This window comes from Scyliorhinus torazame, chromosome 1, assembly GCF_047496885.1.
Source record: "Scyliorhinus torazame isolate Kashiwa2021f chromosome 1, sScyTor2.1, whole genome shotgun sequence".
NCBI lineage: Eukaryota > Metazoa > Chordata > Chondrichthyes > Carcharhiniformes > Scyliorhinidae > Scyliorhinus > Scyliorhinus torazame.
The window spans coordinates 177,874,857-177,892,976 of NC_092707.1; the positions used below are offsets into that span (position 1 = coordinate 177,874,857).

The 18,120-nt window shown below is 43.7% G+C and overlaps 1 protein-coding gene across 1 annotated transcript in view; it reads left to right on the forward strand.

Moving 5' to 3' along the window:
* The first annotated feature begins 523 nt into the window (after window positions 1-523).
* The window catches only part of rragca (Ras-related GTP binding Ca), a 72,608-nt gene continuing 55,011 nt past the window's right edge, over window positions 524-18,120 (forward strand). The window contains exon 1 of the mRNA XM_072501275.1: window positions 524-1,019. Within this exon, the coding sequence (XP_072357376.1) occupies window positions 630-1,019 (390 nt within the window). The 5' untranslated portion in view covers window positions 524-629. The remainder of the gene's footprint in view (window positions 1,020-18,120) is intronic.

An 18,120-nucleotide genomic window follows, 5' to 3' on the forward strand; every position in this document is an offset into this window, starting at 1 on the left:
TGTAAGACTTCTCACTGAATCAAATAACAAGCATCCCTATAAAATGTGCTGCCTGGATTTAGCTGAATTATCCAGGGGTTGTTTTCATTCCAGCCTGATATCTCATGGTAAACAAATCCTTTTCCAACAATCAGATGATAAGAGTTTGTACTGTGGTCACTCTGATTGGAATCCACCTGTTGGGACTGAATCAAATCCATTCTCAGAAATCCAACCGCACCTAGACATCGCTCTCTCCTCCCTAGAAGCTCCTACACTGTCTCTGCCATCAGTCTGGCTCTTTTACCCAATACCTCCACCTGACTGCCTCTCCCTCTGCTGCCTGCTTCCTGGCTCTGAGAGGGAGGGGGGGTCAAAGGTAGCCAGCACCAGTCAGGTGATGTTAACACATGACGGCGTCAACCAAACCTGCTTGGCGTCCAAGTGCTGATGGACGTGCGAGTGGACCAATGGCGGTGCGGGCCGAGGGAGAGGGCGGCCGACGCACTGGAGGCGCTTAGCCAATGAACGGCGAGGCAGGTGAACTGAGCTAGGTTGCACGGCAGCAGAGCTCGAGCGGCGCCCAGAGTGAGTGCGGGCTCCCCGGGGCCGGTCTTCCCTCTCCTTCCCTTTCTCCCGAGCCCCGCGACATGTCCATCCAGTATGCGGACGAGGAGCCGCTGGCCGGCAGCTATGGGGTGGTGGACTCGTTCCCCAAAGACTTCGGTTACGGGGTGGAGGAGGCCGACATGGAAGGCAGCGAGTCGCAGTCGGACAGCAAGCCCCGTATTCTGCTGATGGGCCTCAGGCGCAGCGGCAAGTCCTCCATCCAGAAGGTGGTCTTCCACAAGATGTCCCCCAATGAGACCCTCTTCTTGGAGAGCACCAACAAGATCTACAAGGACGATATCTCCAACAGCTCCTTCGTCAACTTCCAGATCTGGGATTTCCCCGGCCAGGTGGACTTCTTCGACCCCACCTTCGACTATGAGATGATCTTCAGGGGCACCGGGGCTCTCATCTTCGTTATTGACGCGCAGGTAAACCGATTGCAGCCCCAATGTTGACTGAGGACTTTCCCATTGCACCCAGCCGCTTGAAACCAATGATGTCATTTGTTTAAGATGGAGGGGAGGGAGCTGGTAACTTGTTCAGGTTTTAATCCTCCCCCTCTGTGGTCACTGCACAGCTCTAAACATTTTCAATCAGGTTTCATGGTATTGCTTTTTTCCAACAAAAGAACCCCCCCCCCCCCCCAGGTCTCCAAAACATAGGACATCTGTTTGTCCCTTTAGCCCAACCATTTCTTGAAGCGTGCAGTGATTACATGGCTAAATTGAGGGAGCTTTGCTGTGAATAAGCCCTAAATTGGTTTGTTTTTCACCCAATGTGGGCAGCATGTGCTACATTTAGTACAGTACGAAGTCTTACAACACCAGGTTAAAGTCCAACAGGTTTGTTTTGATGTCACTAGCTTTCGGAGCGCTGCTCCTTAGGTGAATGAAGAGGTCTGTTCCAGAAACACATATATAGACAAATTCAAAGATGCCAAACAATGCTAGGAAGGCGAGCATTAGCAGGTGATTAAATCTTTACAGATCCAGAGATGGGGTAACCCCAGGTTAAAGAGGTGTGAATTGTCTCAAGCCAGGACAGTTGGTAGGATTTCGCAGGCCAGATGGTGGGGGATGAATGTAATGTGACATGAATCCCAGGTCCCGGTTGAGGCCGCACTCATGTGTGCGGAACTTGGCTATAAGTTTCTGCTCGGCGATTCTGCGTTGTCGAGAGCAGAAACTTATAGCCAAGTTCCGCACACATGAGTGCGGCCTCAACCGGGACCTGGGATTCATGTCGCATTACGTTCATCCCCCACCATCTGGCCTGCAAAATCCTACCAACTGTCCTGGCTTGGTACAATTCACACCTCTTTAACCTGGGGTTACCCCATCTCTGGATCTGTAAAGATTTAATCACCTGCTAATGCTCGCATTCCAAGCATTGTTTGGCATCTTTGAATTTGTCTATATATGTGTTTCTGGAGCAGACCTCTTCATTCACCTGAGGAAGGAGCAGCGCTCCGAAAGCTAGTGACATCGAAACAAACCTGTTGGACTTTAACCTGGTGTTGTAAGACTTCGTACTGTGCTCACCCCAGTCCAACGCCGGCATCTCCACATCATTACATTTAGTACAGTTCTGCTTTCGCCTGTTCTGTTCTCCCATTTGCAAAGCTGGTGCATGTGTTTATCTCGGGATCTAACATCAGTTTTCCAGAGGGGTTAGCAAATTTCTTTTGAAGCGGCTTTGTTGATGCATAGACAAGATACACTACATCTTTTGTGTGCGCGTGAACCAAGCTCAGCTTTGCATTGTGGCAAATTGTGTTGCAGGGAAAATGTGCAATTGCCAGATTATTGTTTTTAATTCATTCATGTGATCTGGGTGTCACTGACAATTTGTCTGATCCCTAATTGTTGTTGAGAAGGTGGAACTGAGGTGCTGCCTTGAGCTACTACATTCCAATTGGTGGAGGCACTCCCACAATGTCGTTAGAAAGGGTGTTCCAAGATTTTGACCCATTTATGATTAAGAAGCAGCAGTAAACTGCCACGGTGGAGGTGATGGTACCCCTGTGTGCCTGCTGCCACTGTCCTTCCAGGTGGCAGAGGTCATTAGCCTCAGGAGGCGCTGTTGAAGAAGTCTAGGTAGGTTTGGTGTGCATATTGCTGTCTCTGTTTGCTAGTGTTGGAACATCTGAAATTCTGTGCTTTTGTTCATTTTGGTCCATGGTGGTAATGAGGACCGGAGCTGAGTGGCCCTGGCAGATTACAGACTGAGCATTGGTGACCAGGATATTGTTATGCAAGTACTGCTTGATAACACTGATGCCACCCCCATTCGGCACTTTGCTGCTGATTGAGAGTAGGCTAATGGTGAGGGAGTAGTTGTCCCAGTTGGATTTGTCGTGCTTTTTGTGGGCAGGGCACATACCTGTTTTTTTTGTGGATGGGGGTATGCCTGGCTAATTTTCCATTTGGGTAGATGCCAGTTCTGTAGATATATTAATGGAGCTTGACTAGAGGTGTGGCTAATTCTGGAGCATAGATCTTCAGCACTGCAGCTAAGATGCTGTTAGGGCCCATAAGGTTAGCTGTAACCAGCACACTCCGCTGTTTCTTGATATCATGCGGAATGAACTGAATTACTGGTGTCTGGCATCTGAGGTGGAGACTTCAAGAGAAGGTGAGTGATCTTGTCCATTCGGCACATCGGCAACTGGTGATTGCAAATGCTTCAGCCTTGTGTTTTGCCTTCGCAAGCTGGACTCTGCCCCCATTGAGAATCGAGATATTCATGGAGCATCAGTCTCCATTATTTGTTTAACTGTCCACCACTATTCACGACTAGGGCTGCAGAGCTTTGATCTGATCTGTGGTTGTGTTCGTTTTTAGCTGTCTGCATGTTGCTTCGGTTGGTTAACATGCATGTAGATTTTTGTAGCTTCACCAGGTTGACACCTTGTTTTTAGGTATGCCTAATGCCGTTCTTGGCACACATTGAACCAAGGTTAACCTCCTGGCTTGATATGAATGAGAACGTGATGGATTGGTTAGGTAATGAGGCTACATATATGTACTGGGGTAAATACAATTCTGCTAGATCAGTTCAAAATCTATTTAGCACTGGTAGTGCTGCACCACACAATAGAGAATGTCTTCGTGTGAGGAAGGAATTTTGGACCCACAAGTGTGTGGTGGTCAGTTTTATTGATTCTGTCATGGACTGATGCACTTGCCACAAGTAGATAGGTGAGGATAACGTCAAGTAAATCTTTGTCCCGTGTTGGTTCTCTGATGATTTGCCATCGGGACACTGGCCAGAGTGGTAGCTGACATTCAGTATGAGGCTTTCTAGTGTTATGAGCCAGGGTTCAGAGAACCCCAAAGTGTATCATGGAGTTAACCTGACCCACAACTTTTAATAGATTGTGGTATGGGGAACACACAACCCACTCTACAGGTGTGGTACAGCAGAAATGGAGAACTATTTTTTAAAAGCAAAACAATGTTTATTCTATGAAATCAAGTTAACCCTATTAAAACATAGTGAACATCTTGGCAACCATTAATTCAAATACAACCCCCAAAGAATACAACACTAAGTAATCCTTTAAGCTTTCCTTTTGACATCCATAAGACTTAAAACACCTTTTACCAGAAGCACAATAGGTTTACATTCACTACTGAGAACATTTATAATTCTGAATTCACCAAATGATCAAGAGATAGTCTTTTGATGGCAGAGAGATCAACAATACACCTGCTCTGTCTGGCCTTAGCTCCCAACACTGAAAACGAAACTAAACCACACCCTGCAGCAAACAGCCTAAAACGAAAGTAAAAAGCTGACAGGCAGCCCAGGTCCACTTACTCTGACATCACTGCAGTAGTAAACACCCATTTCTTAAAGGTACTCATTACAGAAATTTATATACACATCCATTTATAAACACCCATTTCTTAAAGGTACTCTCACATGACACCCCCCCCCCCCCCCCAAGGGAAAAAAACTCAACTTCAAGATGGTTTCATTTTTCACCTTTTCACTATCCTTTAAGAACTGCACACAGTAAATATACTTTTTGGTTTCAAAAAACAACACTCGCAAACAGGTATAATAATATAGTCCATTTTCTTTTTTGTTCTTCCTCCAACTGAAATCCTTCTCAATTGACAGTCTCGTTGAACAAGGTCTCTGCACGATCCGTCCATTTCTCTACACCTCGGCATTTCTCTTTAAAGTCAGATACTTTAGTTGAATCTGATCACAGGGTCTCTTGTAATTCTCCAACACAGGAGCATTGGTTATCACAGCTTTCAGGCAGTCAAATGCCTGTCGAAAGACCGCTGTCCATGGAAATTTTCGACGTTTCTTCAGCAAGTCCATCAGTGGAGCAATCACGCTATAAAGCTTTTGCACAAATGTTCGATCAAATCCACTCATGCCAAGAAATCGCATTATTTCCCTTCGTCTTGAGGGTATTGAAAACACCTCATTAACTGTTATTTTCACATCCCATGTGACCATTCGACCCTGTCCGATTGTATGGACAAGGAAAGTGACCTGGGCTTTTCTAAATTCACTTTTGGCTAGGTTTATCACCAAACTAGCCTCCTGAAGTCGATCGAATAACTCCATCAGATGTTTCAAATGTTCTGTCCATGTCTGGCTGAAAATTACCAGATCGTCGATGTATACTGCACAATTGGGTAATCCTGAAACAACTTTGTTAGTTAACCGTTGAAATGTGACTGGTGTGTTTTTCATGCCAAGTGGCATAACTTTGAATTGGTATATACCATCTGGAGTCACAAAAGCTGAAATCTCCTTCGCCCTTTTGGATAAAGGTACCTACCAGTAACCTTTAAGTAAATCCAGTTTGGGAATAAAAGCTGATTGGCCTACTTTCTCAATACAATCCTTCAAACGTGGGATAGGATAAGAGTTTGTTCTTGTAACTGCATTAACCTTTCTATAGTCACACACAACCGTTGGGTACTGTCTGGCTGAAGTACCATCACTATGAAGTACTCCATTGGCTGCAACCCACTTCAATTCTGCCATTTTTAAGTAAACTCTCAATCTCTTTGTTAACCTGTGCCAATTTTAAAGGGTTAAGTCTATAGGGATTTTGTTTGACTGGAACAGAATTTCCCACATCTACATCATGTATAGCCATTTTAGTACTTCCCAATTTATCTCCACAAATATGCCCATGTGATAGCAATAACTCTTTCAGGTCAGTCCGTTTTTCCTCTGGAAGGTAACTCAACAATTTATCCCAATTTTTAAGAGCATCCTCGTTTTCCAATTTAATTTGAGGTGTGTCAAATTCACAGTCATCTGGATGTGGTTCGTCACTTTGAGTTCGAATCATTTAAACCTCCTTTTACTCTCCTTCCCTTTCAAAGTACCTTTTAAGCAGATTCACATGACACACTTGGTGAGTCTTTCTTCTATCTGGTGTTTTTGCCACATAATTCACCTCCCTTAATTTCCTTTCAATCTGTTAAGGTCCACAAAACCTTGCTTTTAAAGGTTCACCTACCACTGGTAACAATACTAAAACTTTATCTCCACTGGCAAAACTACGAACTTTGGATTTCTTGTCCACTACCCGTTTCATCACATTTGTGCAACTTTTAAATGTTGTCTCGCCAATTCACCTGCTCTATTTAATCGTTCCCTAAAATTTGACACTTAATCAATTTCTGATTTCTCACTCACCAATTTTTCCGTAATCAATTTAAGTGGTCCTCTTACCTCATGACCAAAAATTAGTTCAAAAGGACTAAATTTGGTTGACTCATTAGGTGCATCCCTAATTGCAAACAGTACAAATGGAATTCCTTCATCCCAATCCTCTGGATAATCTTGACAATAAGCCCTCAACATTGTCTTTAATGTCTGATGCCACCTTTCTAACGTTCCCTGCGATTCTGAATGGTATGCAGTTGATTTAAATTGTTTTATTCCTTAGCTATCCATAATTTCTTTGAATAACCTTGAGGTAAAATTTGATCCTTGATCTGATTGTATTTCTGTGGGTAGTCCATATCTAGTAAAGAATTTAAGTAACTCCTCCACAATCTTTTTAGCTGTAATATTACATATTGGAATGGCCTCTGGAAACCTAGTAGACACATCCATTATCGTCAAAAGATATTGATTCCCACTTTTCGTTTTAGGAAGCGGTCCTACGCAACCTATTAGGTCCCTCAAATGATGAAATGGGTATTAAGGCCGCTGGTTTTATCACTGCTTGAGGTTTCCCTATCACCTGTGTGACATGATTGACAAAATTTAACTACATCTTTATGTAGTACAGGCCAATAAAAATGTTTCTGGATTTTAGCTTGAATTTTCCTTATTCCCAAATGACCTCCCACTGGTATGTCATGTGCAACTCGCAACACCTCCTTTCTATACCCTACCGGCAATACTACTTGATGACCGTCTGCCCACTTTTCATCCGCCTGCATATGTAAAGGTCTCCATTTTCTCATCAGGGTATCACTTTTACGGTAATATCACTCTGGTATACACTCAGATTCCTCTTCCGTATATGCTTTCCGAAACATCCGTTTTAGTTCTACATCTTTCTGTTGTAACTCCACCAATTTTCCTGAACTAAAAATATCCGCCTCATCTTCCACCTGTTCTTGTTCAACTATCGAATCAAAATCGTTTCTGATAATTGCACTTCATCTTCACTCTTTGATTTATCCTCTTGTCTTTATCTGTGACTTTGCGACCTTGTTACTACACAATCCGGAAAAATCCCAGGATATTCGTCCTTCAACACTTCAGTTGTCTGATTTTCCACTGGCTTATCAACCACAGTAGGCATCACTCCCACCTGCAATCCAGCTATACCATTACCCACGATAAACTGTATTCCTGGACAAGATAGTTTCTCTATTACTCCTACCACTTCACCACTCTTCACTGGACTTTCCAACCTTACCTTATACAATTCAACACTACTCCTCTCACCCTGAATTCCACATATTACCACCTTTTCTGGCAACATTCTTCCCAAACTACATAACTCCTCATCTCTTCCCATTAAAGATTGACTAGCTCCAGTATCTCTTAAAATTGTGACTTATTTACCTGCTCCTCCTGATACACGTGAGTAAATTTTACCCACACAAGTAAATTCTTTAAAGAGATCTGGCACCTTCTTATCAATCATCTCTTGATCAGGCTGTACAATCTTTTGCACCCCCTTCGCTTCACTTGTGCTTTCCTTTACCACTTTAACAAACCCCACTGTCTTATCCTGTTTTACCACATCAGCCTTCCCAGTGCTTTTCTTCAACCACCAACACTGACTTTACATGGCCTAGTTTATTACAGTGAAAACATTTGAAACTTGTCATGTCTCTCCCACCCTCCTGGATTTCTTTTTTAATCTGAGGTACACTCTCCTTATTATCTCCCATCAGATCACCTTTACCATTACCACTTGAGTATTTCTCATGTCCCAATTTCTATCCCTCACAGGCTGAAACTGATGTCGGAAGCCATGCTTCGATTTATGAACTAATTCATAATCATCTGCCATTTCTGCTGCTAACCTCGCAGTTTTAACCCTCTGCTCTTCCACATGAGTTCTCACTACATCATGAATTGAAATTTTAATCTCTAAAAGTATAATTTCTCGGAGAGCTTCATGTGTTTGGCCTATTTTCAAAGCCCTTATCCACCTATCAAAATTACTATTTTTGATCCTTTCAAACTCCATGTATGTTTGACCAAATTCTTTCCTTAAATTTCAAAATCTTTGTCTGTAAGCATCAGGCACTAGTTCATATGCACCTAAGATGGATTTTTTCACCTCCTCGTACGTCTCCGATACCTCCTCCGGTAGTGATGCAAACACTTCACTAGCTCTACCTACCAGCTTTGTTTGAATCAGTAATACACACATGTCCTGTGGCATTTCATTTGTTTAGCCACCTTCTCAAATGAAATGAAAAAGGCTTTTACGTCCTTCTCGTCAAACCTTGGCAATGCTTGGACTTATTTAAATAGGTTCCCACCAAGCCTTTGACTTTGATGCTCTTTCTCACTATCCTCATCACTGTCATCCAACTGTACGTTTCCTTTACGCCTGCCAATTTTAACTGACTTGTCATGTTTCATGGCCATTTTCTGAACTTCAAACTCTCCCTCTTTATCTTTTTCCCTGATCTGTATCTCCCTTTCTCTTTCTTTTTGTTCTGCTAAGGCTATTCTCTGTTTTCCTTTCTTTCTTTTTCCTTTCTTTCTTTTTCCTCTCTTTCTTTTTCCTCTCTCTCACTTTTGTACTCAAGCTGCTTTAATTCTTTCTCATGTTCCATTTGTTTAATTTGCAACTGAATTTTTGCCATTTCCAATGAGACAAACTATCTCGGGCAACTTTAAATGCTTAGCCACCCCCATAATAACCTCATCTTTTCGCATTTTGTCAAGTAATGTTAACTGCAATGTTTTTGTCAAATCTAACAGTCTGCTTTTAGTCTCTGTTCATAAGGCACAGCGTGTGACCGTTTCCACCCCCAAAAATTTCAGAGCCTCTTTGGGGCGGCGCGATGCCGGACTGATTCGTGCCGTTTTTGGCGCCGGTGGGCGGACATCGCGCCGATTGCGGAGAATCCCGCCCATTATCCAGGTCAAAGCAGCCCACTTGATTACCAGCTCATCCACCAGCTTAAACATTTATCAGCTGCACCGCGGATGCAGCAGTGTTTACAATCTACAAGATACACTGCAGCAACTCACCAAGATTCTTTCAACAGCATCTTCCAAACCTGCAACCTCTATCATCTAGAACAGTGTTCTTCAAACCTTTTTTCCGGGGACCCATTTTTACCAACCGGCCAACCTTCGGAACCCAACACGGCCGACCGTTGCGGCCCACGCCGGCCGACCTGCGCGGCCCACCATTTTCTCTTACCTTGTTTGCTGCTGACAAAAATGGAGGAAATGGTTTTGGGTCCCTTTGGCCTCGTACACGCTCCTCCAATGGAACCTGTTCGATGAAGGTGAAGCCTTCTGGTGTCGGAAAGTATGGAGTCTCCATCTGTCAAGTTCTGAATTTTTAAACTAAAATGTTATCAAATAAACCCCCCCCCCCCCCCGAACTTGTAAAAACAAAATTTATTAAAATTAATGGAAAAAATAAATAAAACCCCCACGGAACTTGTAAAAAGAAAAGAATAAAATAAATGAAAAAAATAAAAATTAAATGAATTAAATAAATGAATAAAATATCACTACAGAACTTTTAAAACAAAAAGCTGCAACCGTTTTTAAAAAATAGCCGCCGCACTGCGCATGCGTGCCCGATCATCGTGCGCGCATGCGCAATGCGGCCCAATTTTTTTTACATGTTCGTGGCCGCTTGCAGCTGCCGTTATGAAAAGCCGGCTGCTGCGTGGGGATTTGCGCGATCGGGAGAGCCTGTGACAACGGCTCCGCGGCCCTCCCGACACCCGCCCGCAACCCACCTGTGGGTCGCGCCCCCAACTTTGAAGAACACTGATCTAGAAAGACGAAGGCAGCAGATACATGGGAACATCACCGCCTGCAGGTTTCCCTCCAAGCCTCACATTATCCAGTCCTGGAAGTATCGTCATCCTTTCACTGTCGCTGGTCAAAATGGTGGAAAACTTTTCCTAACAGCAAAGTGGTGCAGTTACATCACATGGACTGCAGTGGTTCAAGAAGGTGGCTAACCAGCACCTTCTCAAGGGCAGTTAGTGATGGGAAATGAAAGCTGGCCTAGCCAACAATGTCCACATTGCTGTGGTTTTACAGATGTAAATTACATATACACATTTGTCAGGTAGCACATGCTCAGCCCAGAAATAACCAGAATATGTAATTGTCTTGTCGTGACACACATGTAATTTATTTTTATTACGAATAGCCACCTGTTTATTGCAATTTTATTCTCCGTACATGTTAGCTGCACGTACCCATGACATGTCTCCCCAAGATACGTAGGCTGTAAGTTAATGCAACAGATGGTAGATAACAGATTAAAAAGGTTTATGCAGTATTTTGTTGATTTTTGCATATATCTTTGGATTACTCATGGAAGTTCAGTCTTTCCACTTTGTTCACTTGTACTAATTATTTTAACCAGAACAATGCAGCATTTAATTTAGTCTCTGTTAGATTTTGTCCTAGGAAATAAAATTTCCATTTTGTTAATTTTAAAGAATGGGACATTCTAAACTCCAGGGGGAAAAAATAACAAATAACAGAAATTAACACCTTGATCTTTACACCTGGTTTCTTTTATTTTCAACACTGATGTTGTGTTGCTACGGCAGTTTAAGCAAAACATTAGTTTTCACTTGCACTGATGACACCCAGCTCTATCTCGCCACCACCTTTCTCGACGACTCTGTTGCTAAAATATCAGATTGACAATCTGTCATCCGATATTGGATGACCAGAAATTTCCTCCAGTTAAATATTAGGAAGATTGAAGCCAAGCTCCAAACTCCGTTCTCTACCCAGTGACTCCATCCCTCTCTTTGGCAACAGTCTGAGATGAAAACAGTTTGTTTGCAACCTTGGATGTCTTGACCCCGAGGTGAGATTCTGACGGCGTATATACACCATTACTGAGTGCCTATTTCCCCCTCTCCGTAACATTGTTTGAATTTTCCCCTGTCTCTGTTCATCTGCTGTTAACGCTCATTACCTCTGCGCTTGACTATTTCAGTACACTCCTGACTGTCTGCCACATTATACCCTCAGATCATCCAAAATTCTGCCCGTGTCTTAACTCCCGCATCACCCTTTTATTCATTGACCTACATGAGCTGGTTAAACACCTTGACTTTAAAATTCTCATCCTTACTTTCAAATCCCTCCATGGCCTGGCCCCTCACTATCCTTGTAATCTCCAGCCCCCGAACATTTCCAGATACTTGCGCTCATCTAATTCTGGCCTGTTGAGCTTCTCCAATTTTAATGGTTTGCCTGAACCTTCACTTGCTTAGTACATAAGCTCTGGAATTCCCTCCCTTGCTCACTTTTCTCTTTAAGGCACTCCCTAAAAAGTAGCCTTTGGTCATCTGACCCAGTATATCCTTATTTGGCTCAGTGTCCTATTTTGTTTTATAATGCTCTTGAAGAAGCACCTTGGGATGTTTTATTATGTTACAGACACAATATTAATGGTGCTTCTCTTTCTGTATGTAAATCATTGCTTTTTGTTAGCATCGCACTGAATTTTCTGGGTCTCCTGCAATTAAGTTAGGGACTTGTACATCACCTTCAGCATTCAGTCCACCCTTGCTAATCCTGTTTAAAATGTCACATATTTGCCTTTCCTGCACCAAAACCACAACTTGGTCTTGATGTCTCAGCACGTCATTTATATTTTCTCTTTGTATTTATACTTCCTGATTAGCGGTGGTGCCCATCATGCAGCTGTGCAGGTAGGGGAATTCTTTCATTACTTTCAGATCCTCTCGTGGTTTTTAAAATTTAGGTAGTAGGAGCTGTCAGAATTATTGTAAAACAGCTCTCGCTGAAACATGCATCTGTTTTGATCAGTAGACATTTTCAAAATGTGATTCCAGGGTTTGGAATATATATTCTTAATTGTACGCTTGGTCTCTGACCTTATTCTATTTCTGAATCTGAAGCGTAGATGGTAAAGAGAGTTATCAGGTCTCCTTGCAACTGGATGTTTCATCAGCTTTCAGATACATTGAGTGATACTGTGTTTTGGGGCTAATATTTCACTGCAGTTCACATGTTAACACACTTTTATGGTTAATTGCAAGTCATTTTGTACTTCTAAGTAGTTTCTTTGTCATAACAATTTGAATGAACTGAAGTGAGTGACGCAGGAACGAGGAACCTAGTGCTAAAACTAATCATCATCACTTCGTATTAGAATACGTGAATCAAGAGCAGACTATAATGTTGCCAGCTTAAGTTTGATCCTAATAGAAGTACCTTTTTGTGTCTAACTTTTATTGAAGAGTTCACTTGTACCACCATTCCATTCCATCTCTTGAGACTAGCTGACAATCAGAAGAACACTGGCTGTTTTAACTTCATATATGGATGTCAGTGATGTGAACAGCTATTTTAAATGGTTGTCTGTCTCTTTAACTGCTTTGTAAATGGTGCCAGTGGTGTAACTGAAGTGACAATGTTAATAATGGGGTATTGGAATGGAGTGCCAGGGCAATGCAAATATCTGGAGATTGTATTGCAGTGTTGTGATCGCTGATGTCTACATTGAATAAGTGGAAGTAGCTATACCTGTCTACGTCCATTCTCTGCTTCTCCAGATTTGGCGAAGGTTTCTTTGTAAAGTATCTCCTTTATCCACATTTTATTACACATGTGCAATCTGAGTCATTGATTCTACTAGCAAAAAGTTACTTTATTCCTTACTCTTTCATTTTGTTGTACTTGCTACATGAGTCAACGTTACTCCAGTACTATGAATCTGAGATTGTGGCTACAAGATTCTCCCCTTCAGGGAGGATAGTAACTTCTGTTTCTCAAAAATTCATCATACTGTATTTTGTGTTGCTGCATGAAAGTTGCAGTATGTCTCTCCTGACTTTAGAAAGGAGCAAGCAGATCATTTACAAGAGGCAGTCACACATTCTGATAGGGTTAAAATATATTATCTGACCTAATAAAGACCAGAGGCAACCTAAATGAAGGTAAATGTGTTTTAAGGGCTTGGTTCTGCTTTGATGAATTGAAGAGCAGGAAGAAATGAAGTTGTTGTAATTATCAAACCCTCTTTGAATATTGTTTAAACTATTAATGATGACATTTCCACCAATATATGCCTGAATTGCTTATTGAGACAGATGGTGTCATAGGAACATGACATTGGGGGCAGGAGTAAGTCATTCAGTTCTTCAGATATGCTCTGCCAGTCAGTAGGAACATGGCTGATCTGGTTGTGTCTCAACTCAATTTAATCGTCTGCCCCCCATAACCCTTGACTCCCTTATCTATCAAATATCTGCCATGAAAGTTGCAGTATAACTCCTTTTTAAGTGGAAGCATCCTCCCATGACCTACTCTTATAGGACAACTGGCCCATCTAACCTGACTGCTGGAAGATTTTATACCATCGCCTACAGAACTGACTCAAACTCTACATGTCGACTTGATCTTGGGACGTCAACACTGGTCTCCAGCCAGCCGAATACAAAATGCCTATATGAAAGAATTCCTTGTTGGCCTCCTACATTGGACTCTGGAAGTTCCAATGTTCAATTTTTCTCTGTTGTACTGTAAATCTCCTTTTCTCTACCCTCCCTTTACTGTGTGAATGCGGAGTGGTCATGATGTTGCGATGCCGGCGTTGGACTGGGGTGAGCCAGTAAGAAGTCTTAGAACACCAGGTTACGGTCCAACAGGTTTGTTTCGAATCACTAGCTTTCAGAGCACAGCTCCTTCCTCAGGTGAATGAAGAGGTGCGTTTCAGAATGTTTCAGATATGCTACATCTAGTTGTTGGGTCATTTGGTCTCCAGTGAATTTGCAAGTATAGCTTCAATGCTAGTGTGAACTAATTTCACTCTATACTGATGAACATATAGAATATGAATTGTATGTGAATATCAAACTCAGGGAATGTCTCGTTCGGGTGTCAGAGCCTACATTGCATTTGGGTCCATTTTACAAGGGCAACTTGTATTCATTATGCCTTTAGTGCAATTTTCAAAGTCAAAATCTCGACCTGCAGGTGGGTCGTGCGGGCTGTGGGGGACACCAATGGTTATGGTGTAGGAACATAAAGACAAGCCATTGCAAGTGATTCTCTGGCTAGGATTAGATAGATAAGGTTGGAACCAGGTGAGAGCAGTCACACCCAGCTGGATAACAGTGAAAAAGCAATGGAGGAGTATGATGTGGTTCATCCTGTCAAAGACTGTAGAGAGGTTAACAAAGGTAAGGAAGGATTGTGCAACGTCCAGTTGTGGCAATGCAGTGAGCGGTCGGGTACAAGGCGACTCCCGTTCAGTGATGCGCTTTTGGCCCTTGTCACCCAATTTTTTATATATATTATATATATATATATATTTTTTTAAATTTAGAGTGCCCAATTCATTTTTTCCAATTAAGGGGCAATTTAGCATGTTCAATCCACCTACCTTGCACATCTTTGGGATGTGGGGGCAAAGCCCACGCAAACACGGGGAGAATGTGCAAACTCCACATGGACAGTGACCCAGAGCCGGGTTCGAACCTGTGACCTCGACGCCGTGAGACTGCAGGTCACCCGATTATTGAGTGTAATTTTTAAAAAAAAGAGTTTGCCCTTACTGGTCTCTGTTCTGATGTGGGATGCCTGCAGGGGGTAAAACCAGGCAGAAGACACTTAAAAATTCCTCACCTGAAAAAGCAGCACTTTGTGGTGTGGGGAAGAAAAACATGGCAGAGCCCACCAGATCGCCGACGCCTACCCTGGAGTCAACAGAGAAATTGATGAAATTCCTTGTGGGGTAGCTCTGTAAACAAAGTTGATGGCAGAAGATGTTTCTTGAGCAATTGAGGAAGCGGTGGCCCCCCTTCAGTTAACCTTGGAGAGGGTGGAGCAGCAGATGGAGGCACAAGGCAAGAAGATCCATGAGATGGAAGAGGTGGTCTCCGATCTTAGTGACCGGATTGCCTCTTTACAGGCTGAGGTTAAGTTGATGCCGGAGACCCAAAAGGTTTTAAGAGCCAAGGCTGAAGACCAGGAGAATAGGTCCAAGTGCCAAAATCTGCAAATTATTGGGCTACCAGAGGGTACCGAAGGTATGAATGCCACAGAATTTGTGGCGAAGATGCTTGCTGAATTAGTGGGCGTCTTTGCTAACCCTCCCGAGATGGACCGGGCCCACCGGTCACTACGACAGAAACCGAAATCTGGCGATCCATCATGGGCAGTCATAGTCCGACTTCGTAGATTAGTCGACAAAGACCGGATCTTGAAATGGGCGAAGGTCACGACGGAAAGCTATTGGGAAGGGCACAGTGTTTGAATTTACCAGGACATTGGGGTGGAACTGGCAATGTGATGAGCTGGGTTCAACAAGGCCAAGGCAGTACTTTACAAAAAGAGAGTTGGGATTCGGAATGTGTACCCAGCTCGACTGTGGGTCACGTTTAAAAACAAGGACCATTAATTTCATACGCTGGAGAAGGCGAATGACTTTGTGAGGAAGACCGGATTAGGAGAGATTTGATTGTGGTTATGGGATTTTTTTGTTTTTTTGTTTTTTTAGAATGTTCATGTATACAGTTCCTATTACAGTTAGTATTTGAGCTATTTGGAGTTCTGTGTTCTTATTCTTGCTCATGATAGTATGGAGTAGTTGGATTGGTCAATTAGGGGTGTGGACTCATTTATTTATTGTTTTACCTAATGTGTCCTTTTGGTTGGATGAGGGACTGAGCTAACTGGGTGACTGGCTCTTTCTGGTTGGGATTTCCCTTGTTTTTTTTTCTCTTTCGGACTTGCTCGATGGGGGTTGCCAGGCTAGTAGTTTCATTAGTTAATGGTAGCAAAGTGGGGGTGGGAGCTGCGGCTAGATGCTTGGGATGGGAATGGTTTCTGTTTTGTTTGCTGGGTGAGGTTGGTTAGGTTTTCTGTGTTTAGGGAGGGGGAGGGAATGGTTGCCTCTTTGAGCTGGGAGGAATGGTTAGCAGGTGTTTGGAAGGGTGAGGGAAGGCGAGGGGGTGTTGGGTGGACAGCCGCGGTGAGGGTTTGGAAGGTGGGGGTAGATAAAATGCTGTCCACAAGGGTGTCTTTATGTATGAGCTGACCAACCTGGGGGTGGAGGTGGCATCCATCTTGGGCGGGCCTGGATCCAAGGTTGGTTGGAGCCCATTTGGAAGTCTTCAAAGGGGATATGGCTGACTCTACTAGAGGGAAGGTCCGGAGGCCCCCCCCCCCCCAAACACACACAAGGTTGGTGACATGGAATGTTAGGGGACTTGATGGTCCAGTTAAAAGGTCTCGAGTGTCTACTTGTTCGAGGACTGTGAAAGCAGAGGTAATCTTGCAGGAGACACATTTGCAAATTTGGGATCAGATGAGACTGAAGAAAGGGTTGGGGGGGTACAGGTGTTCCACTTAAATTTTGATTCAAGGTCGTGAGGAGTTGCGATCTTGATCAATAAGCGGATGCATTTACGGCGACTAGAATTTTGAAAGGCTCTGGGGGGCGTATGTTATGGTGAGTGGGGTGTTGACTGGTGCACCAAATTGGGACGACGCAGATTTTATCAAAAGCCTGTTAGCAACCATCCCTGATCTGGACTCTCACCAGTTGATTATGGGGGGGAAATTTTAGTTGTGTGTTAGCCTGTGGATGGACAGATCAAGTCCCAGGTCTCTGGTTACTTCCAGGCTGGCAAGAGAGTTGGCTGTGTTCATGGAACAGACGGGGTGGGGGGAATTCTTGGAGATTTAGTCACCCAAAGGAGAGGGAGTTTTCCTTCTCTCTTGTGCACTGGGTCTACTCCAGAACAGACTTTTTCCTAGTGGGAAAGGCATTACTCCCAGGGGGTGGTGGGAGCTGAGTACTTGGCGATCGTAATATCGGACCATGCTCCACACTATATGCAGATGCGATTAGAGACGGGCCAAGCCCAGTGCCCACCATGGAGGTTGGACACATCACTCCTGGCTGATAAGGGGTTTTGTGAAAGGGTGACTTCGGCCATAGGAAATTCTGTAGATTCCAACTAAAATGGGGAGGGCTCTCCTTCCACGTTCTGGGAAGCGTTGAAAGCGGTGATCAGGGGAGAAATAAGCTTGTACAGGGCCTACAAGGCAGTGCTGGCAGCACTGAAAGGCAGTGGTTGGTAAATTCAATCTTGGAGTTGGATCGGCAGTACTCCACGGCCCCTACGACAGAGTTGTTGGCAGAGAGAATAGGCTACTATGATGTTTGAGCTTGAATCGACGGGTAATGTGGTGAGCCAGCTTCGCCGTTTGCGAGGGTCATTATGAGTACGGGGATAAAGCCAGTTGATTATTGGCTCACCAGTTGAGACGGCAGGCAGCAACACGGGAGATTTCTCCGGTTAAAGATGAGAGGGGAGAGTTGGTTACTGCATCGGATGAGTTTAATGGGGCTTTTGAGGATTTCTATCGAGGGCTGTACTAGTCTGAACTGCCAGAGGATGGCTCCGGAGATGGAGCAATTTTTGGGCAGATTGGACTTCCCAGTGGTAGAAAGGGTGAAGAGGGAAGGGCTGGAGGCACCTTTGTGTTGTAGGAAGTTATAGACTATATTGGTTCCATGCAATTGGGGAAAGCACCGGGGCTGGAAGGTTTTCGAGCTGAATTTTATAAACTGTTTGCAGCCTTGTTGGCAACGCACTTACTGTGAATGTTCAACGACTGTTGAGAGAGGTGCTGCCTGCCACGCTAATGCAGGCCATGATTTCTCTAATCCTGAAAAAAGACAAAAGATCCCCATTTCACTATTAAGCACTGACGCAAAAATATTAGCTAAGGTCCTGGCGAAATGTTTGGAGAGGTGCCGACCAGAAATGATCTCTGCGGACCAGGCCGGATTTGTCAGGGGCC